At 38.8% G+C, this 23,935-nt stretch overlaps 1 protein-coding gene across 1 annotated transcript in view; it reads right to left on the bottom strand.

Annotated features, from left to right (window-relative positions):
- KCND2 (potassium voltage-gated channel subfamily D member 2) overlaps positions 1 to 6,679 on the bottom strand; it is a gene marked incomplete at both ends in the record, with an annotated part of 265,966 nt that extends 259,287 nt beyond the window's left edge. Inside the window, one exon of the mRNA XM_079532459.1 lies at positions 5,565 to 6,679. Within this exon, the coding sequence (XP_079388585.1) occupies positions 5,565 to 6,679 (1,115 nt within the window). The remainder of the gene's footprint in view (positions 1 to 5,564) is intronic.
- Between the last annotated feature and the right edge of the window lie 17,256 nt (positions 6,680 to 23,935).

Genomic DNA, 23,935 nt, shown 5'->3' with positions numbered 1-23,935 from the left:
CATCCTGGTTCCTACAGATCTCGTTGTTCTTGTCTCACAGTAACTGCAAGGAAAGAAAATTCTATTTCCACCAAAGGACAAAATAAATAGATTCTGTGTAGAAACATCTTTTCATTAAGTATTAACTTCACGCTTTTTTTTAATGAAGCAAGGAAATTCATGATCAAGAGAAATGAGTGAAGTAAGCTAACTGCTGTTTCTCTAAGAGATCTACAGTATATATATTTTTTAAACAGGAAAGCTCATCCATAGTGCAACTAAACAGGAAAATAATGATCCAGGTTCTCTATCAAGTCAGCAATAGCCAAATACAGTTTGAGCCATCTTCTGATTAAAGAACAAATAATTTTTTTCACTGTCATCTAAATGATCCTTCTTTTTTAGTATTTCTCTCTGGAGCCATTTCTGAATATCTAGTAATATGCTTTGAGAGTAATTACACTACATTTTGTTCCTCCTCAGTTACATAGTATTCTAACGATTCAGGCAATTTCACTGCTGTGAAGAGAAAATAGATTGAGATGTCAAACACATCTGCAAAATCCAAACTTCACTAGGTTGCATACAAGAATGTAAAAATATAAAAATGCTGTTTGAAATCAGGTTGAAAACATGAAACACACACACAAAAAAGAATTACTCAATATGTAAGAGATACAGAAATAATATTCCATTCTTGCCAATCTTTACCTTTATTTTTTTACCTCTTTACCCTATCTCTAAACTCCTAATTAAACTATTCACAAAATAAGGATTTCTAATGTTGTGCCCTCTTTTTAGATTTTATTTAACTCATACATATTTTTAATACGAGTTCTGATGAGACAGGTGTTTTCAAACCAACACACAGAGACCATTGGAAACTAAAGGCACTTGCAGAAAAGGAAAACCAGATAATGTTTGTGCCATTCGGGAAAAAAAAAAGAGGTGCTGTGGAAATTGTATGATGCTCATAAGAAAAAAAATCTATCAGGCGAAGGTCAGGGAAAAAAAACCCTCTTATGAGGAAAGTTCAGGTTGAATGAATGACAGTGATGATGAATGGAAGATTCAATCTAAAGGTGTAGGATGAATGAGGACTCTGGAACAAAGAAGCAGAATCAAACAAAACAGAGGAGTCTTAACATAAATGTTAAACTTGTCTGAAACTAGGGAGAAAAGGAGCCAAGCCAGCTGGCAAATTCTGAAGCAGGAAGACTGTAGAAAGTAGTATTTTGAAAGAACTGCAAAGAAAACTAACGGACGGAATATACCCCAGGGATGTGGTAAGAATGGAAAAGGAGTGATGACAAGAGAATGAAACTTACAGAAAAACAAAATCCATCATCCTGTTACCCTGTTCACTATTTGAAGCTTTCTATTGTCATATCCAGTCACCTGATTATAAAGTATTAGGTACAAGTAATTTGATACATCTTAGATGGGATCTCTCATACATCACGGGCTATATTAACAAATAATGAAAATGAATGGGTGCTTTATTGTTTCTGGAAGACATACCTCTAGTTTACATAATGAAAGCAAATAAATGAATAGTCTTGTGTTTAAGCCTCTTTTAATAAAATATTATGCTCAACCACAAATGTATTATATGACCTGACAAAGCTACCCAATGTAAATTCTATAAATATAAAAGTTTAATATAGCAGTGAGATTGCTTTGGAACTAGTCGCAAAGGAGCACCGTGTTCCCTATTTAAAGTATAATATCTTTATGAAGTATTAAAGCACACTACAGCTCTGTCTGATTTGGGAATAAACATCACCCGGACACCATCTAAACCTTACCAGGTATTTCAATCCTTTGTTGGCTACTGGCAGGGCAAAAGGAAAGTTATTATCATGTTATGAGGTGACAGCAGAAAGTGACATAACTGTGTCACTATGGGTATAGATGTTCACAAGCCCCCATGTAAGTCTGTCAGACCCAATTCTATAAATCTAAGCTTGTTTTTCCTCTGCCATGTTGCACATTATCCCGTTTCTTGATCTTTTTGGCCTTAAATTCTGATGTCATTGTTATCTTAAATCTCCATGAAACTGCCTTGTGATGTATTTCAATTTTATTCTCTTGTCCTTGTTCTGCATTTTACTTTGATAGAATTAATACTGATAAAATACTAAACTTAAATTTGAAATCAGTTCAGTTTATAAAAGAATACATATGACCCTAATATGCAAAAAGTTTCTTTCCTTTCCTTTTTCCTTTTTCCTTTCCTTTTTCCTTTCCTTTTTCCTTCCTTCCTTCCTTCCTTCCTTCCTTCCTTCCTTCCTTCCTTCCTTCCTTCCTTCCTTCCTTCCTTCCTTCCTTCCTTCCTTCCTTCCTTCCTTCCTTCCTTCCTTCCTTCCTTCCTTCCTTCCTTCCTTCCTTCCTTCCTTCCTTCCTTCCTTCCTTCCTTCCTTCCTTCCTTCCTTCCTTCCTTCCTTCCTTCCATTCCCTTTTCTTTCTCTCTTCCTTTCTTTATAACTTCTCTTTATAACTTCTTTTGCTCTTTGCCCCTTCTATCTCTTAATCCTTTTTTTTACATCTTCCTTCTTTCTATCCTCCTTTTTTTCTCTCTTTTTTCTCTTCTTTCCATCTTCCCTTACTCTCCTCATCAACTTACTCTACATCTTTCTTTTTCTCTCTTACTTTCCTCTTTACCTATTTTTCTTTCTTTCACGTAACAACTCTATGTACAAGTATGCACTACTTGACTGGAGCAGTCAAGAACAGTTAGTAGCGGGGATGTCCTTGGAGGTTAAATTGTAGTGATATTTGAAGACACTGGCACTTTGCAGAGAAAAATGTAATCTATGTTTTTAAAAGATAGTTTAATTACTTGGCAATCATGCAGAACTGAGAAATATAGCTCTGCTTCCATGATAATAACTCCCCAAATTGCAAAGGTCGCTTATTCAGTACCCTTGCTCTATGGAAAATAGGAGGATGACACCAAGACTCAAAAACTCAACTTCGTATTAGCCTATTATTTGGTATTAACAGTCATGTATATTGTTGTAGTTTTTCACAAAACCTATTGTGTATTATTGTTATTAAAAAAAATAAAAGACTTAATCTCATTTTGTTCCTAAAAGAAAAAAAAAGTTCATATAGAGCCATTTACATAGCCCTATACGGCAGCTAAAACTAAAATTAAAAATGAATGGGAGTTCTATATTAGTAAGTGGGTGAGAGGACCTTGCACAGAAGCAAAGGTAGCAGCACTAATTACAATCAGCTTTCACTGACCCTTACTGCTTTTTCTTGTATTTTCCCTCTCCTTTTGTGTAATTATTCCATCAACTGAAAAGAGTTCAAAGCTTTTATTATGTTAATTCTATTTAAATTATTCATACACATTTAACATTTAAACATAATCTTTATATGGTTATCATGATATTAGCAAAAGAACATCATCCAGCTTACGCACTGATTAACAATTTCCCAGAAATTTGTGACGTCTGTCATACCTGAACTTCCAAGAGTGAAACCTTGGATCCCTTTGCAACCTGCTCAGAACTTTCTCTGTGAAAACGACCTCCAAAAGTGAGTCAAGCATGTCTGTACTCTTTTTAACCCTTTTAATTCCCATTAGGATGCAAATATTTTGTGGCTGCATACTTGAAAACAGCTTCTTAGGTATTATTCAAAGAGTTTTGGCAAACAAATCTCATCAGTAGCCAGTATAACATCTCAAAACCTGGAGTTTTCCATTATTTCATGAAAGAAATGCAGAAATTGTATCAAAACCTAATAAATATCATACACATGTAATAATCAGTTATGAACTGGTCACATTATTTAGGACAAAATTCTGTTCAGTACCACGGACAAGTACAGTCAAAACAGTGTCCAAAATAGTGAGTACAACTTACTTAAAAAACATGCTTCATTAAAATATATGTATATACTGATAAGCTTCTGCTCTTCTATAATAGAATTCTATGTCCTGAATATTGCTAAATGCTCACAACCTAACTTGTTAAAATCATCAAATGTTAAAATGATGTGGCAAAAAGAATGAGCATCAGAAAGCACAGGACTTTGGAACTGGTTCCTTGTGTTAGCTTGTCCTGTCAGTTTGTCACTAACAGAAGAAAGCAAAAACCAAAAAAATCCAGCAACCTAAAAAGCAGACTAAAATCCCCAAAGCTCTTGTCATTCCTTTTTAGCATAACTTGCCCTTACAAGTGGTATGAAATATTTACAATGCACTATATTTATCTTCATTTGTTATATCATGCTGAAGATAAAAGCCCAGTGTAAAAAGTGGTGGCATTACACAGTCCCTTTATCTTTTCCAATATTTTATATGTCCATTTCCCAAGTAAATTAAATTGCACATAATAAATCAACTTTTTCATAATAGTTTGAGTGTACTTTCATTTTGTTAAATTAAAAAATTGTACATATTTCATAAATCTCAACAGTCCCAAAAGATATGGTGAAGTGTTTGATTAATAAAATGAAGGGCTTTCCCTATATGAGAGTAAAAAGTTTGACTTTTAACAACTGTAGTTATTAAATAACTAAAAAAAATTATACAGAATCAACAATTTTCAGTTTCATAGTTCATATTTTACATCTCAAAATAAGCTTCTTAATTTAGTCAGCCTTCTAAATCCCTGTTAGAAATACAGACAAACACATTTTACAACCTGGTACACCGAATTAGCTGCTACAACATGACCTGGTATCAGAAAGAAAGTTTAAAAAATAATACTGCAACACATTGTTTCAGTAATCTCAGTTGGGGTCTGTCTAATTCCAACAACAGCACCTTTACATTCCTAATGTTCTTCAAGAATGCAAACTGTCATTAGAATTATGTTTCAAGACATGAGGTTGGTCTGTCGAATAGATGTCTCACATTTCCTCAGATCACTTTCCAAAATCTGTCACAGGTCAGTGTAGCAAGACGCACCATTTACTTGAGTCCAAGTTATAGTTACACAGAAATCAAAGGAAATCTATCCTGACTCTCAAGTAACATCAAGAACCATATTTGTGAAAACTAAGGTATCTATACTTGCTTTATTTTCATAAAAGTGAATGACTTTGTAAAATCCAACTTCACACCCAGTCTACATCAACACATCACTTCAAACAAAATGGCAGACCTGCATCCTTTTATGCATGATCTCCTTAAAATATTGCACCTGGGTTGTCCTTATTGATACTTTAGCAACACTGTAACAAGTACTGCCAGCAAACATATTGCACTATTAAAAAGCCACTGATAACACACAGATCTTCATAAAATATTCACATTTCAAAAGCCAAACCGAAATAAAATGTTAGAGCAAATGGCAAAGACACCAATCAGTTTTCTTAATTTATCTATAGCTTTGGGGTTTGGGTTACTTTAACGTTCAGCAACATTTTTAACTCAACTCCATATGTGAAACTCTTAGAAAGAAGTGCTGAACTGCATTCATGGAGTTGTGTAGCAAAAAAACTACCCTCTCATTTTTACTATATATATATATATATATATATATATATATATAATCTTGCATTTTTCCTTCTTTCCAACCCACTTGTTGGAATGTTGGCTGTAACCAAACGCCAGCTGCACTTACCCCAGTGTTGTCATGGTGACAATGGTGTACCAGAAGGCTGCGGGGATGCTGGTGAACTTGCTGGCTGATGAACCTTTCTCTGCATAGTACATGACTGTGGCAAAGATGATGATGGCCATGGTAAGTGAGAAGAGAAGGAAACCTAATTCCGAAGCACAGCTTTTGAGGGTGTAGCCCAGGATGCGCAGCCCCTGCGAGTGGCGGGAAAACTTAAAGATCCTGAAGACACGAAAGACTCTTAGTGTCACAAAAGCCCCACTGACATCCTCATTATCTGTCATCACCAGGCCAATGTAATATGGCATGATGGCTACCACATCAATGATACTCATGACACTGCGCACAAATTTGTAGCGACTTGGAGCTGCCAGCAGGCGTAGGAGATATTCAACTGTGAAGATCATGACACAAGCAGTATCCAGACAGAAGAAAGCCACAGCATAGCGCTCTCCACAGGGCAGCTCTTTGATGCGACCCGGGCTCACCCCACAGGGCACTGTCTCCACCACATTGGCAATAACAGAGACAGCAATAAAGAAACCAGTGACATAGTAGAAGACTAGAGCCAGTGTACTGGTGTGTGGGTTTTCAAAGGCCCGCCACATCCTCTGCCTAGCTGTCATCGAGGGCAGGGAGCTCTCAGCTGCGTGATCCTGGTCAGCATCATCCTGCAGGCGCTCAGCATTCTCACGACGGCGATCCTTGTACTCCTCATAACAGCAGTCACCAATGATCTCCGGGATGATGCCAAAAAAGGCCAGCTCCTCATCGTAAGCAGAGATGCACTCCTGGCGAGGGTAATGGAGCTTCCCAGTACGGTAGAAGTTGAGAATGTGGCGGAAAATGTCAGGGTCCCGATCGAAAAAGTACTGCTGTGTCTCAGGGTGGTAAAAGAAGTCCCGCTCCGAACTGCCGAGCAGGGTGTCAGGGTAGCGCTCCAAAGTGTCCAGCCATGTCTGGAACTGGATGCCACTCACATTCAGCACAATCAGAGAGTCTTGGCTTCGCTTCCTCTCCTGCCGTGGAGCAGCTGGCATGGGACCTGTGGCCACTGGCATCCATCCTATGGCTGCTGCCCTGGCAAAGGGTAACCAAGCTGCTACGCCCGCTGCCATGATCCCAAACAGTGACTACAGCTGAGAGAGTGAATCTACAGACAGTTCTTGACAAGCCACTAAAAAGGAAAAGAAAAATACGAAAGTTCACACATTTTCAAGGCTCCCAAATTTTCAAACATTGCTGTGATTTTCAGAATAATTAACCAGGCTGTTTAATTCCCTGTTTAATTCCTCCCTCTTCCTCCTTTTTTTTTTTTTTTTTTTTTTTTTTTTCCCCAGAATATCCTTTCCAGGAGCTGGTTAAACAGTTAGGACAATAAATCGGGGCACTTGGAAGATCAACGTTTTCACGGCTTCTACAACTGCCTAGCAGCCAAGTCGTTTGGATACAAGGTCCTCGCGATGCTCCTGGATGGAAGCTGTGATCCACAAAGCGCTACCCACGGGAGCCGGTTGGCAGCCCTGGTGCAGCGGTGCAGCCACCTGGAAGTAGATGTTCTCCACGCGCGATGCAGCCTGTCCCCCCGCCCCTTCTCCGCGCCGCTCCCCGCCCGCTGTCGGCGCGGGGCCGCGGCCACCAGCGGAGCCGCCGCCGGGAGAGCTGCGGCGGGTCCGCTCGCCGTGCCGGGGTGGAGGGGTTGGGCCGGGCGGGCCGCTGCGGAGCAGCAGGGGACGAATCCTCTCGCTGTCCTTGATCGCCGCCCCGGGGACTCCTCTTCACCCGGGCTCGGGGCCGGGGCAGCCGGCGGGGCAGAGGGAGGAGCTCCAGGCGGCAACATTAAACTTTAAGGCAAGTTTTTTTTCTATAGGAAATGCATCAAAGGACAGAGGGGCGCCAGAAGGGGCGAGGTAGCGCGCCCCGGGGCAGGGAGCGGTCGGGGGATTCCGCATGTAGTGGGGCGAGGGGCAGGGAAGGTGCTGATGCGAAGCGGGGCGGCGGTGGCGATGGCGAGGAAAGGGCGGGGTGCGAGGGGCACCTCGGCAGCGGCCAAAAGGGCGGCGGAGGGCGAAATCGGGGCGGGAGCGGGGCAAGAGAGCGGCGGCGTGGGGCCCCGGTGCGGCAGGTCGCGGCTCGGCGGCCGGATCGTACCCCCCGCCCCCCTCCCTCCTGCTTCTCGCCCCTTCCCCTCGGTTCTGCTCTCGCATCCCTCCGGCCGTGCTCAGTCTGCGGCACCTACCTGGGAAAGTCTGACGAGAGCGCTCAGTTGCATAGAGACTTTTGGAAATGCGGGCTCTGCCGCTAGATCTCCGCGCCCCTCCGGGAACGGCGGGGAAGTAGTTGCTCCTAAGAAAGCTTGATCGCATCCAAAGGGACATCGATAATAAGGCTTTCCCTTTCCCCCACCCCCACCCCCCTCCGCCACCGCCGCCGAGCGCCAAGCAACAAGTTCAAGGGGTGGGTGGGGGGAAAACCAACGTAATCGCGCCTGGCAGCTCGGAGGAGCACGTCGTTCCCGGGGCGCGGATCCTGCGGCGCGGGGCTGCCGAGAGGCGCTGCCGCTGCCCCTGCCCCTACCGCGGGGCTGCGGGTGGTGGCGGCGAGGCCCTGGCGCGGCCGGGGCGGAGGGGCTCCCGCAGCCACGCCGCGCTGCCGCCGCCCGCGGGCGAGGGGCGCGGGGACGGGCGGTGTCGGAGCGGGGCGCGGAGGGCGCGGTGCGGGCATCACTCCGCGGGCGGAACAAAGGGGCCGGGGCCGCTGCGCCGGCGGCGAGGAGCGCCTGTGTGCTCTATGTGTGTGTGTGTGTGTGTGTGTGTGTGCGTTCGCGTGTGTGCGCGCGTGTCTCTGCGGGGCCGCGATCGCGCGGTCCGAGCCCTCCGCCGGCAGTGCCGCGCAGAGCCGCCAGAGTTGGCTGTGCTTCAGGCAGGGATCGGTGCTTCGAGGAGGGCGGCTTAAGAGATAGCTTAGGTGAGGTATCCGGGGGATTCCTGGGCAGCGCTAGCTCCTTTCAAGGGGAGGGGAACGATTCACTGAAAAGCAGAGAGAAAGGGGGGGGTGAAATGCCAGGGAGCGGAGTGCGGCGGTGTTCCTCACGAGCCGCCCCGAGCCGCTCTGGAGTTCTGGCCGCAATATCCAAATGGCTCTTACCCGCTTTGGGAAAGGCGAGAGCTGGGACGGGGATGGGAGCCCTTTCCTCCTCCTCTCCTTTCCGCTCCCGTGCAAAGCCGCCCCCTTTTTCCCGTCGCTAGATGGCGTGTGGATGACGGGAAGTGAGCGCTCCGCCGGGGCCGCGCTGCGGGGCCGGGACGGCAGCAGCCGCCGGCAGCGTCACGTCTGCGGGTAGAACGGGCTGTGCGTGCCGCTCTGACGGCCACGGTGAATAAAAGGAACTCTCGTGGTGCCTTTCATAAAATCCTGAAAACAGTGTCGTCTTTATTGAGCTCGCATCAAGATAGCATTCCTAGCATTCCTCCTTGCGCTGGTTTAATAGCGTAGAAGTAATAGGGCATGCAAAGGAAGCATGGAGTAAACGGGTGTCTTTATGCTTGAAGATCTTCTGCTCATCCTTCCCATTCAGATAACCCAGCTTAGTCATATGTGAAAGAAATTTGAAGCAAAACACATAAACAGGAGAGAAAAAAAATCTTGAGAAAAAAAAAACAACAAAAAACCACAACAAACAAATGACAAAGATAGATAAACTGAAAGATGTTATCTCTTTTCAATGTTTTAATAAAATATGCTTAACACTGATACATGTTAGCTTCTCTGTAAGTTCCTGTGACAAAGGTGAACACAGTCACTACCAAATCTGACGATAATCTGTAACAGTAAGCTGTTCCCCTTCAGAAATCCTCGAAGATATGGGGATAAAGGGTTTCAAAGTATTGGGTGTGATTCCTAATTTAGGAAAGCTTGTAATGATCAATCACATTTATCAAATCACATGATATGGAATGACACATAGAGTAAAGGATACTTTCTGCATTTTTACTGATTATTTTCTTCCTAAGTCAAATGTTCAGTACATTGTATCCTAGAAGCTAATCTATTAATTTGAAATTAGTCAATCAACATGTTGGTATGGAGCTTTCACTGATGTGAATATTCTTATTCCAGACGTACGATCAGTGCTTTTGAATCATAGAATCATAGAATGGCCTTGGTTGAGAAGGACCACAATGATCATCCAGTTTCAACCCCCCTGCTATGTGCAGGATCACCAACCACCAGACCAGGCTGCCCAGAGCCACATCCAGCTTGGCCTTGAATGCCTTCAGGGATGGGGCATCCACAAAACTCCTTGGGCAACCTGTTCCACTGTGTTGATTTGTTGATGCAAAAAGAAAATCCTATGGTAATTAATAAAGTACAAGTTACGATCTTGTCAGCTCAGCACTGAGACTTCCTTTGCTGTAAATAATCAAAAGAGGGTTCCTTTTCAGCTGTAGATTCATTTGTAGTCAATGGTTGCTCTTATTTTTAAGCTTTCCAGCTTTGCAAGAAACAGTTACGGCTTTCAGCTGCTCTTTCTATGTGTTTTTTACAGAATATGACTTTTCACTTGCAACAGAAGTGTTTTCAGCCCTGCAGAGATGAGAATGGATTTTGTTAAAGAATCACTTTGATTATTTTAATCTTAATGATGCTTCAGATACTTAACACATGTTATCAGGAAAAATGAAAAAAATACGAACAATAACAAAAAAAAAAAAAAAAAAAATCACTTGGACAAACGAGTATCAAGTGGTGTTCTAACGCTGTGCTGGTTTTAAGTCAGAGCTTTGAAACCAGTCCAAGTTGAAAGTATTTTCCGACATCACTGACTATTTGGAATGTGATTACCTCACCTCAAATTTTTGTATACAGTGTCTGTGTGTCAGAGAAGCCTCTCACAGAAACAGAATCATGAAAAGAAAAGCCAAAGACTGTGTAGCTAAGCATACTCTATTGCCTCCTTACTCTAACAAAAAAAACCCTTTAAACTCCTGCTGAGAAGTACTAACCAGGAAGCTCAAACTTTTGTTGAGTTTTGTGCTTTGAATCTGTTTGGCTGCAGTATTCCTATTTTTGTGTACTAGAGAAGGACAATTTCTGGTACATGAAGCGTACCTAAATAATCAGTTCTTCTGAAGCAAAAATCCTTCCTGTGACATCAAAATTAGCTTCAAGGAGATTGGTGTGGTGTGGCAGGGAGGATTATGACTTCAAGTAGGAATTAAATAGCAGGGACCCAAATGAGACAAAAATCCTATTTTCAAGCAAAGAAAATAAATCTCAGTAATTGTAGGAAAAGAAGAAAATGGTGCTGAAGGGAAAGTAACAATGGCCTCTAATATGAGCTGCTTCTTAATTCTTTCCAGAGTCATGAAGCATAAAGAACTCTCTAAGGATTAAAGAAGATAATAGCTAGAATGCATAAGTTTATATTAACACATTTAATTTTTTTCTTTAATATTTTTAGGAGCATTTAGAAAATTTAAAACTAAGAATTTTCTTTATAGCCAGAATCATATACATCTCGGCATAGTTCTTTTAGCATTAAGCTAGTGGTCCTTCCTTTTGAGGAAAGAACAGTACAGCTATTTAATGCCTCTCTGTAAGTCTTAACCTCAAGGTTCAGCTATACCTTTGGCTTTTTTTTTTCCTTCCTCTTTAGTCTAGAAGATAATTTCACAATTCCTACATTCATATACTAAGATTTTTGCATATTCAATACTGAATCCATGACATCATGCACAGCTAACTGGGTTCTCAGTACATGGCGTTCTTCTGGATGGGTAAAGATAGCTTCCATGAAAGACTACATCTGCTGTTTGGTCAAAGAGCGCAAAACATTTTTTTTTTACTTACAGCAATCAAAATTACTTACTAATCTTCAAAACACAGAGATTTCTTCCAAGATCCACTCTAGTTATGATTAAAATAAAATTCTACTGATCTGCTTTATCTACTTCATGTATTACTGCTTTGTGGGTCTGAGTGCTTCTCATTCTGAACAATTTATTTGTTGGGGTTTTTTTTGGTCAGTTGGTTGGATGTTTTTTGAATAATACAAGCAAAAAAAAGTGCTTTAGTCAGACATGCCATTAATGCAAGTATATGTATTCATAGGTCACAATTTCCTCCTCTTCACAGATTTGTCATGTCTTAATCTAACTGTTTTTCGTATTGTCGGTCTGACAGAATCATAGAGTCACAGAATCATAGAATATCCTGAGCTGGAAGGGATCCACAGGGATCACTGAATCCAACTCCTGGCTCCACACAGCACCACCAAAATTCTAACCTTATGCCTGTGAGCACTGTCAAAAGCTTCTTGAACTCTGACAGCTTGGGACCGTGACCCCGTGATCACTGCCCCGGGCAGCCCGTTCCAGTGCCTGACCACCGTCTGATAAAGAACTTTTCCTAACCCCCAGCTGCCCTCCCCTGGCACAGCTCCGTGCTGTTCCCTTGGGCCTTGTTGTTGTCACACAGAGCAGAGCTCAGTGCCCTTCCGCTCCCTGTGAGGAGCTGCAGCCACCATCAGACCTTCTCTCAGCTCCTCTGCTCTGTGCTGAGCAAACCAAGGGACCTCAGCCACTCCTCGTATGTCTTGCCTTCTAGACCACTCACATCTTCATAGCCCTATTTTAGACAGTTTCATGTCCTTTTTATATTGCAGTGCCTAAAATGGCACATAGTGTTCGAGATGAGGCTGCACAGAGCAGAGAAGTGCAGTGGCACTTGCCCAGTGGCGGTGCTGGGCCTGTTGCACCCCATGGCATGGTTGGCCCTTTGGGCTGCCAGGGCACACCAGCGGTTCATGTCAAAATTATCGTCAACTAGAGCCTGCAGACTTCTTTCTATGGAGCTGCTCTGCATCCCCTCATCCCCTGGTCTGTACATATATCCAGGGCTGCCCTGTCCCAAGTGCAGAATCCAGCACTTGCTCTTGTTTTGTTTCATACAGTTGGTGATTGCCCAGCCTGTGATTGCCAATCCCAAGAATAAACAGGAGGTTTTTGATATAAGCACAATTTTTCAAAGACAAAGAGCTATTTTTCTGGAAGTGCTAAAATAGGCTCAGGTCACTCTGCAGTGCATGTGTTTGTTGTCCTTCTTTCTGTGTGGACGAATTGGTGGCTCTGAACATTAAATTTAACTCCCACTGGTAAAGATTAAGACATACTGTGGGGGAAGCCCAGGAAATGCACCAGTTCATTTAAATCCCAAAGTCAACCTGAGATTATAGCAGCATAAAGAAAAAAAAAAAAAAAGAAAAATCCCCTATTTCCCCAGAAAATATTTTTAGTGCATTTATTACAGACGTAGTGGATGGAAGAGAAAGGCAGAGCTGTCAGCTCTGTGGTTTATCTTTTGCTTAAAATGTGTTCACACCTTTATAAGGTGTGAATACTTGGAATAATCTCAAGACCTCACAAATTTCCAAAGAGGCTGATTTGATTACAAAGATCTTTACTTTATTGTCTGTAAACCAAAAAAATACCAATTTAGTATTTGCATATGTTTTTCTTGTTGTAGACAGTATAATGGAAAAGATTAATTCCATTAAAGAATGTATTAGTCATATGAAGCACTGGGAGTTCCTCTTGAAATTAGTGATGTTCTACCCACTGACAGTGTCATTATTAGTGACATGGTAAATAAAAACTTTTAAACTTTTCTTCAGATAAATATATATTTTTTATTTTAAATTTACATTTTGGTTCACATAGTGTCTTCAGATAAATACTTGTTTCATCTCTTTAATGAGGCATAATTTCAACCAATTTAGCTTTAGGCACATGTGATACCTAATTAAGTGCCCATTCATCCTAACTTCCTGCATCTGATGGTAAGAAAAACAACTCCAGAGAGCAATCCATTCTACTTACAGTCTGAGTGTATATAGGAAGGTATCCATCAACTATAAAAAGTAGACTGGGATGACTATGGTCCTTCACCTTACTAACACCTGTAAGTAAGGGAGTTTAAGCTAGGATGAAACTGACAGACTGATCACAAGTCTGCTGACTCAATGAAAATATGACTGCAGGCTTCAAGTGCCAAGTGAATTAATGCAAAAAACTAATTAACTAGTTAAGTTCATACTTGTGGTGGCTCTGAAACACATTGGGAAGTCTTTTGAAAAGAATGTTTCTTGCCTGTTTTTTTTTTTTTTTTTTTTTTTTTTTTCAGTGTCCCTGGAGTCCTGTATCTAATCACATGCAGAATCTCTAGCATCATCAAATGTCATTTAGTCCCCAAGTACCAAGTAATCCAAAGCAAACCCAACAAACAAACAAACAAAAAAAACAAACATAACAGAATGTATAGAATGATTTAGAAACATTATGTTCTCATATGAAACAAGAGGTTCTAATGAAATATTTAGTTCATGCCAGTCTATGCATTAGTGCATGTCTTTGTTCTCCTTTGAGTAGCTGACCCTTTAAAGATGCAGAATTTGGCCCTTCCCTTGGCCTTGTTTCTGTGCTCAGATTCTGTGAAATAGGAGTCTCATCATTTGCTTGAGCCATTTGGTAACGTACATGTCAGATGTGATTTAAGTTCAAAGCTGTCTCTCAAAGATTGATGTGTACGAAGAGCAGATTGCAGCAGAGAGGAAATATCTGCAGCAGTCATAGAGTATGATTCAGTCATGACCATTCCTTCATTTGTTCCTTCTTTATTCAGAGGACAGTTTGACTAAGGATCAAATTGATTTGAAGAATAAATAAAACTTAGGAGTTTTGTTTAGGCCTTGAACCCTACTATAGACGTTAAATTGAAATTATTAAGATCTTTATCCTTACAGCACTGAAAAAGGTAAGTGAAATGGGAATTTCTGTTTCAGCATGAAATGAATTTGTTTGAAAGCATGTTTATCAAAGACAGCTGCAAAATTGCTAAACGAGAACTGATCCACAGGGAGTAGTACTGAAAGGGACATGGGCAGTCTGTGGCCAGTGTTACCATAGAGAATGACACAGACTCCACTTGTGTGGTTACAGAGTCTCAGAGGACACCATAAATTATCTTGGAAAGCCTGAGCCTTTCCAGTTTCAGATTAGGTCATTTTTCTCCTTTAAAATTGTATGTAAACTAAATAAAACAAAATAAAGTTAGTTTATATTTCAGTAGGTCACAAATTCAAAGAACTTGAAAAAGTTCACAGAAAAAAAAATCTGTTCTTCTCTTTAAGCTTCCTTTCTCCAGGCTGTCTATACCCCTACTAACATTAACTATCTGCTTATATCTGCAAAAAGTCACCTGCTCCATGGAAGTACTAAATCATTACTACATTGGAATGATACCTGATAGAACAGATACATAATGTTAGCTGAAGAAAATATGAAAAGGTTGGTGTCCTTTATGCTTATTGCTGCTTTAATTAATATTCTCAATATTGCTAAAGATTTTGAAATTGTGGTATATTTATGCAAAATGTAGATAAGCAAATTCAATTTGGTACAACTAATGCGTTTCTCACCTAAGTCTTTTTTCTTCCTTGACTCTTTACAATGGATTTTGGCAATTCTTGAAGAGCTATATATAAATAAAATTATGATGTTCTTTAAATATATACATATGCATATATTTTTGTATATATTTTGCTAGTAGACCTTTCTCTGTCTTCTGAGATATCTGTTCTAGTAGATAACAGATTGCACGATGATACAAATTATCAGCCAAAACAATAAAAAATAGTGACCATTTTTTGACTTCACAGCTTTTGACTTCATTTTTTTGAGTTCATTTTCACTCTGTAACATACTCATTGCATGGCAATCTTTCGATCTCTATCCAAACTTTACCATTTTAGATATATTCCTTTTTCCTTGTATTCCAGGAAATGTAGGGTTTGGATGCCAGCCACCTTCCTCTGTTCTTGCAAAAGCCTCACAATGATCAGTGGCTGCTTGCCTAATTGGTCCCATCTCTCTTATACTGCAAATCCTTTCCAACCAGCTTTGTTACTAGATTGGCTCTGCTTTTAGTGTCTTGCGTGGAGGGTACCCAAAGAAAGGTAGTACAATCTGATTGAGAGCAACTGGAATTTTATCCTACCCAATTTCAATAACTGGTTTCTGTTTCAGCAAAGCTTCTACTATTTCAAATCTCAGTGGCTTTATAGGAATCATATATGAAAGAGATGAATATGGGCAAAAATGTAGTTAATAGATACAATGTGTCACTCACTGACACAAATGAATATGGAACATTTTTCAGAAGTTAGTAGATTGAATAAAGTTATTATCTTGCATTATAAATTACTTCCTTAGTCCAGCCAGCTCTCAGCAGAGGGAGAAGCCTGCAGTTAGGCAGACTTGCATGGAACTGGTAACTCTTCAACCTTAAGAATATCTGGAGAGTTGCCTGAAGGAGCACCTTTTATTCCAGTAATTGCTAAAAGCCCCTGTAGCATGGTTCAGAACAGGAAATAGAAACCTTCTTTTGTGTTAATGGTTGTGTATCAATTGTATGAACTTCAATGAGAAAGCAGTCTTCTACAGCGAGACACTTCTCCAAATTAGGGAGGGAATGTTTGTGTCTGTCCTGGTCGGAATGCTGCAGTGAATGTTGAATCAAATCAAAGAGGAAGAAAGGATAAAAGAGAATGTCAAAGAGTTTGGCTGCTATAGTGAAGCAATACCCAGTAATGGAAAGTTAACAAGTCCTGAGTAATATGTTAATTAGATTAGATGTTGGGGTCTCTGGACTTAGCAGTTGTCTGGATTTAGCATTTGCAAAATCAAAAGATCACAATTGAAAATTACCCTAAATTCACCATTCATTACACTCTACATTCTTTAAAAAAAAAGTCACAAAGATACACTAAATTTTTTTATTCCTAGATGAACAGTATTTTACCTGGAGGACAATTTTCAGCAGAGATTATTCAGTCATAAATTATGCCAAAGGCTTGCACAAAATTATTGCCTTCCAAGCTAATAGAAATAAGTTTCAGTGAAATCATACTTGCTTTATCAGGAGATGTAATCTTGTTTAGCTTCTAAAAATATTACTTTGTTGTGGTATCACTGTTCATAGATCAAATAGCAAGAAAACATCTAACTTGAATTACAACTTACTTAAAACATGATAAGAAAGAACAAAATCATCACCATGTCAGATCTTTAGTTTCCTTATAGTGCATCACTGGAAATAAAAAATGACTGTATACAATTTAACATAAAACAGATTCAGGACTTTTAAAGTCTAGATATTTGGCATATACCAGCTGAATTTAAAAAATAATTTAAAAATCTCTGAAATCCAATTTACATTAAAGCAGTAGAAAGCAGAAGGGTAATACAGCAGGCAATAGGGATTCCCTTTGGGGAGATCTTACAGCGGCCTTCCAGTACTTAAATGGTGCCTATGAAGATGAGGAGTGACTCTTTATCAAAATGTATAGCAATAAGACAAGGGGATATGACTTTAAACTAAAAGAGGGGAGATTTAGGGTAGATGTTAGGAGGAAATTCTTTACTGAGAGGGAGGTGAGGTGTTGGCACAGCTGCTCAGAGAAGCTGTGGATGACCATCCTTGGAGGTGCTCAAAGCCTGGTTGGATTGGGCCCTGGACAGCCTAAGCTGATAGATGACAACTTTCCCACTGTGAGGGGAGTTGGAATTAGATGATCTTTGAGATCCCTTTCAATTCAAATCAGTCAGTGATTCTGCAATTCTGTAAATACAGCTCTGATAAAGTAATCAACTTCAAGCAAACTTTACAGTTCTAGGTCCCAGAATCAAGGAGAGATCTGCTATGGGTCAAAGTCAGTTTGTGTCTTCTGCTCTGCTCTCCTCAGCCTCTGCAAACTAGTTGTTTGGTGGTCTAAATTAATCTCTTATACTGAATGGAAATCTTGTCTAGATGGGTCATCAACCCCTCCAAATACGTATCATCCTCCTCTAATTCATCCTTCAGTTCTAGCAATTAGAACAGAAAATAATATAACATGGAAGGCTTTGAAAAAAATTGAATATTTCTGTGTGCAGCATAACTAATGATGTCTGGTTTCTCTCCTGTCTCTGATGTCTAAGAAAGAGTGATTTCATTAGCCTCTTTCACAGGGATTAATAATAGGGTGTCTTTTCTCCATCCACTTCCACAGTTCTCATAAAATTATAAAAACTGCTTATCTTCAGGCTCTTTAGTCCTCTAAAATGATGTTCCAGAATTACTGTAAGATTGACAGACAGACTGACATGGGAAATGATTGCATTCACTCAATTACTTGGAAATTTACTCAATTACCTAGAAAACCAGGCTACAAATTGCTCTCTCTCCTTATTTTGATATTTTAATTCTGAGAGATTCTAGCCAACTTACTGTAGAAAAGGAAGATCTGGACACACATGGAATAGCAGAAGGGTTACTCTTGCCTGGTTGCCATGTCCTTGATCTGCAACAGAGAATTACAATTAAGAAGTGGGAATGTGTAGCAAATCCTTCTGCAGCTTTTCCATAGCTACTAAAATAAATAACTGTTCAAGGTGTTACTAGCCAGAGGTATCTTTAGGTCAGCCATTGTTCTTAAGCAATAGCTTTTTGATGGCACATCCCATTTAGACCATAGTCAGTGTCCAACACATTTTAACTTGTGAAGTTCTCAGGAAAAAATTGCAGAATAGACCTGTCTGTGTGTATGGGCAAGTATGATGCAATGGAGTTTTTAAAGAACATGCGAACATACGAAATGAGCACAATATAGGTTATTCATTCTCACAATAATACTTAAAAGAGGGGAGTAGTTATTAGCTACAGGGAAAAAAAACAAACAAACAAAAAAAAAAACCTTTAACTTGTAGAGGACCTGCTAATTTTTGTGGCACTGACAGAAAGCCATCTCTTAGAGCTGGGAGTAGCCTGCAAGACACGCACTAATTGCTGCCATGTAAATGAGCCTTTGAATTACAACTCTGTAACATACTTAATGTTCTTACCTTGTTAATATTATCTTGACAACAGTCTATACATTTCTTTCTTTGTATGATATTGTTGATTTTTGTTATCACTGCATGGTACTTTTAAAACAAAAAAGACTTTAGCAAGGTTCATAAAGTTTATTTAGGGTTATAGCTCAATATTCTCAAGATAAAAGCTATCCCTGATATCCTATATAAGTCTTGTAACTTATGCAGCTGGGAGAGCTGCAGTTTAGGAAAAAAAAACTGAACAATTTTTCCAGTCCCTGAAAATTTATATTCTGTGCATTTCTATTCTATCAAATATTCAGTTTGTTTCCATTCTATGAAAATATTCAAGGAAACTCTCCAGTTGTGTACTTCCTATCTCTTTCTGCCATATCATTTTGTGGTTGAGGTCCTAGGGCAACTTTTCATACTTTCTCAAATGTCATACTTTCAATGACATATCATAAATGTTTAAGTGTGTTCAGAACTTGAAGACCAGACAGTGAATGAGCCAGCTTTAAATACGTTAGCAATTTGAACTCACTGCAAGGAATTAAGAGCCTAATTTTGAGCTACTGATGTTCACATCCTAAATGGCATTTACTTCCTATTTACCGTTTACTTCCTGCTTCTAATGAAATCAACGGCGTCTAAGAATGTAAAGCACCTCGCAAGAACAAGTTCTTATTTACTTACCACCTACTAAGCTGCTGGAGTGGGTCATAATTATTAAATTAAATCCCTTGTTTGTAATTTCTATTAATTTTAGGACCATCAAGCAAAGATCCAATTTGAATTATCTACTCATGTTTCCTTATGCTGCCACGTGGTTTAAATTACAGCTCAGCGTGCAACTGCCTAAGTGTAAAGGGATTTTCTTAGTCAGCATCATGATGTATTGATTTGTGATGTGCTGTATAAATAATAATTGTTAAATTTTTGGTAATTGACTTAATGTAATACTAGACAAAATAATTCTCTTTTTAATTAATATATACATAGATGAAAAGGGGCTGAAATATCTAATGTTTCAACATTATTGAAAATTGTAACTAGAAAAATAATTAAACAACTTCATTACAGAAAATTTCATCTAGAATTAACTTGCCGTGTGTGAAACAATGCACAATGAACAGAATTCATATTCTGCATGCAATTGTCTGCAGGAATTGTCATCAAGCATCGATTTGCCTCTTGCAAGCCACGTTCACTCCTCTTTATACTGGTGCAAGTCTGAATCAATCCTCTGAAGCAAACAGATTACATGGATTTAAACTTGTGTTGCTGGAAGAAGAATTTTGATATGTTTGCTTTTGTTGGTCTGCAATGCAAAATTGTATTTTCAAAAGTTGAACTAATGCTTAATATCATTTATTCCGTTGAAGAAGTCTTCCTATTATGAAATAAATATTTTTTTTCTGCTATCAATAATCTATTTTTCTCCAATTTTTAGTAGAAGTAACAAAGATCAGTACAGATTTTTTTTTCAGAAGTTCAAAATCTGCTTTTCACCGAATCACAGAATCATAGGGATTGGAAGGGATCTCTGGCTATCAAATCTTTCTGTTTTGTTTCTTCACATATAGAAAGCCTAAATGTAGTGTTTTGTTAAATGTACTCAAACATTTAGGACATAAAAAAAAATCCAATGTTATGTTTCAAAATGATATATTCAGCCATTGGCTTTGGTGCAATATAAATATCAAGACCAATAAAATTATAAATGACGTAAGGAAAAAGATGTACATGCACACACCATACATACACCTGTTCAAAAGTAAGAAAATGACATGCTTTTGCCATTTTAATCTTTATGTAAGAAACTTCTGTAGCTGAGTGCATATTTCATGGTAAAACAGTAAAGATAGATATGCTACTTTTATTTCTTTTTTATTTTCTTTGTGTTGCATTCTCGAACATGTGTTTTGCGCTTTGAAGAGCCATGGAGCATATCTGCATTAGTTTTGGAATAGTTATTTGAAAGATTACATCTGTCTTTGACACTGATTGCCTCTATTTTTATATTGTTTACTTTTCTTTCCATACTTTACAGTATTACGAATAGATATAATAACCCAACAAGTGTTACTGTTATACTCCTGTAACTCTTACTCCCTGACCTAAAATCTTTCTCCTACTGTGTAAGTAAAGATTAATTTGTAAATTTATATGCTTACTTATATCCCACAGCGATCAAAGTAGACTAAATATGTTAAAATTTGAGCCTAAATTGTAAAAATTAAACATACTTCTCCATATGCTGCTTCCTCCAGTGAATGTTCTAGTATTTAATAGAAAAAGTTGGTTTACTTTAGTGCTTAGTTGAGCATGTATGAAAGAAAAAGCAAGTTTAGCGCCATTAATTTTAAGGAGTGGCTTTTATTACCAGTGATAATATGAAATCCTAATATAATATTTAGCACTGTGTATTGTGCATGCACTACAGAATTATTCTTCAGTGAAAGCTTTGGCATTTCAAATGTACAAATATTAAAAATTCCATGATGTAATTAAGCAAAAAAAGGAATTCTTGGGACGACATACACCTGGATGACATTGTAAGGTTATAATGAATACTGTTAGCAATATGAAGTATTACTCACTGAACTATCATCCCTAGATATAAACTGAAGAGAGCTGCAGAAGCTCTCTAAAGGGACATTGCAGGGTGAGATGCATTTCTCTAAGTTTAACCACCTAAAAATTAAGAGTTTATCCTAAGATAGTATTATAAGCTCCTTATATTGCCAATAGAGAAACACAAGCTATTGCATCCTACTTTTCCTTACAGTACCTTTCAGTGTATTCCCCTTTTCTTTTAATACTTGTGATAGTTTTACATAAAATAATAATTTAGGGAAACATGTCAGGAGATTTTGGTTATATTCTAAAGCTGTTTTGTATTTAAGGAGTTCTGTGAAAGCAAGAGGAATTTCGGGCAGCCTGGTCTAGTGTTTGGCGACCCTGCACATAGCAGGAGTTTGAAACTAGGTGATCATTATGGTCCCTTTCAATCCAGGCCTTTCTACGATTCTATCATACAAAAGATCATGGACTTAAAAGTGAAACATGACCTCAGAATTGAAGTCTTCTACTGATGCAAAGATATTTATATTGTATGCCCTAAGTCATCATCCTTTCCATGTTGTGTAGTAGATATTAGTTGTGTACTGTTGTATGAAACTTCTGTACATTTAACACAGTGTAGAAAAAAAGAGACTAAAATTGATTTTGATAGTATTAAATCATGTGTATAATCATTTTTTGTTCCAGAATTCAATACATAAAAGTCATATCAGAGACTCAAAATACAGAATTTCATACATAATTTTAATCCCTCACACTGTGCTGTAGGTTACAGGTCTGGAAATATGTAGTTTTCTAAGAGTGGGTTCATTTTTCATTGCTTTTAAATCCAGGACTGTTAATAGTAATCATTTTGCTGAGTTATTTTGGAATATCCTGCATGAGAACTGAATTACAAATTGTTTTTACAAAACGATGGAGGGAGCTCGGGGATTAATGACAGGTGAAAAGCATGTAATGCATACTGGCTTTCCATCTGTGACTGCATACCTAGACAGTGCCAAACTGAAAACTGGACAGCATGCCATAGGTGAGAAAACAAAGTGTGACATGAGTTTATTTTTACCCAGAGAACTGTTACATGCCACAAAACACTTGAATTCCTACTATAAAATAGCTGTTTTATACAAGCATATGTATGTCGTATGCGTATATACAAACATATATATTGTTTGTTTGGAAATATTGTATCTTAATTATAGAGACAATCTTGTGTAACTGTAACATCTGTACAACTTAGGTATATAGTACTGTGCATGTTTTTCAGATGCCAAATGACAAAAATGTTTGCAAAGCCTGCTGACTTTCTAATGCACTGAAATCCCTCAATACATTGCATGGAGATTACAAGAAAGACACATATTGAGATCGTGTGTATTTATTTTTAAAGCTATCCATCTCTCAACAACAAAAAATAAAACTGTGCTATTGAAGAGCCTGAAATGCTTTATGCTTTGCTGCTGCAAATTTAGTCAGCAAAGGCAGCTCAACTCATCTAAAACTCATTTCTGAGTTGTGCTGACATGAATGAAATCAACAATGATACTTGTGTAAAAATAATAACAGAAAGAAGGTTTTTATTTTAAGCTTCATTTAAAATAAATATTTGTTGAATATAAACAGTTTGTGGTTAGAGCAATTAAAAATGTCATCAAAATTTAAAATAAAAATACTTCATGTATCTGTGGATCACAGGCAGACTAAATTTGTTACAATAAGTGATAAAAACATATATATATAATTTATTTCAGCAAGACATAAAATGTGCTCTAAAGATGATATACTGCATGTGCCCTCACTTTTGGCCCGGTTTATTGCAATGTGGTTGTGACATTTTATTTTTTTAATTCAAATTTCAGATCCTGTGTCTGTCCAGAGGTTTGTTACATCTACAACAACTGTAGAACAACTAAGGGACTTTCTAGAGATCCCTGCTGTATACATCTGGCAAATGCTTGCAATTGATGCTGACAAGGTAGTTTGCTTTCTTGGGATCACTTTTAAGGAAGGAAGAACTCAGAGGTTAGTAGTTTGATTGTCCTATGAAGGCTGAAATAAAGAGGAAAAAAAAGCGCATAAGAGTCATTGTTGTCTACATGCTTTTTACCCAACACTTAAGATGGAGGATGCTGGAAATCTTGTCTGTGAAGGTCTTGATCATACCACTTTTTCAGGGATAACTGGGAGCAAATGAAAAGGGAATTCTGAGGATGAAAAGGAAAGAGAAATGAAATTCAAGACAAATAAACCCATATAGGAGAATGGAAAGGAGAGAGGTTGGAAAAGTTCATTGGTGAAGTAAGTGCCTAAATATGAGTACAATGGAAATATATATATGAGTATAAAGAGAATGTAATTGGATACAAGAATAAATTCAGAATTCCAGTTTAATGAGGTCACCTAGAACCTTTCTTATTGTAAAATATATCTATCAGCTTTCAGAGGAAGAAGTAATTGTGCATAGATCATTTTGCCATTTTCACACAATTTATGAAGCCTACCCTTTTCCTAACTTTAATGATGTAGAATGTATGTTGGAGCTTCTCCTGAACACAATCTGCCTAACATGAATCAAAACCATGCCCTTCTGGTTTTGCAGTAGTGGCTATGTGATTACTTGAGGAAGTGTATCTCCCGACTTTCCTTTTGGTTTCTGCAGCCATTGAGGAAATACAGTTGCATTCTCTTTTGTTTTTCTTCATATATCAGGAGCAAAGAATACCATGCATTCACTATGTAAAGAACTGTCACCTATCACTATGTCAAAGACACTTACCCTCTGATAATTCAAATTAAGCCATCAGATAAAGGAATGTCATCCTAAAAGAAAAATTCCCACTTAGCTTATCTAATTGGGTATGCAAACTCCATTTTATC

This window comes from Tetrao urogallus (genome assembly GCF_951394365.1).
Source record: "Tetrao urogallus genome assembly, chromosome: 1".
NCBI classification, from domain to species: domain Eukaryota; kingdom Metazoa; phylum Chordata; class Aves; order Galliformes; family Phasianidae; genus Tetrao; species Tetrao urogallus.
The sequence above is the reverse complement of the archived record's forward strand: the minus strand, read 5'-3'. Positions and strand labels throughout refer to the sequence as shown.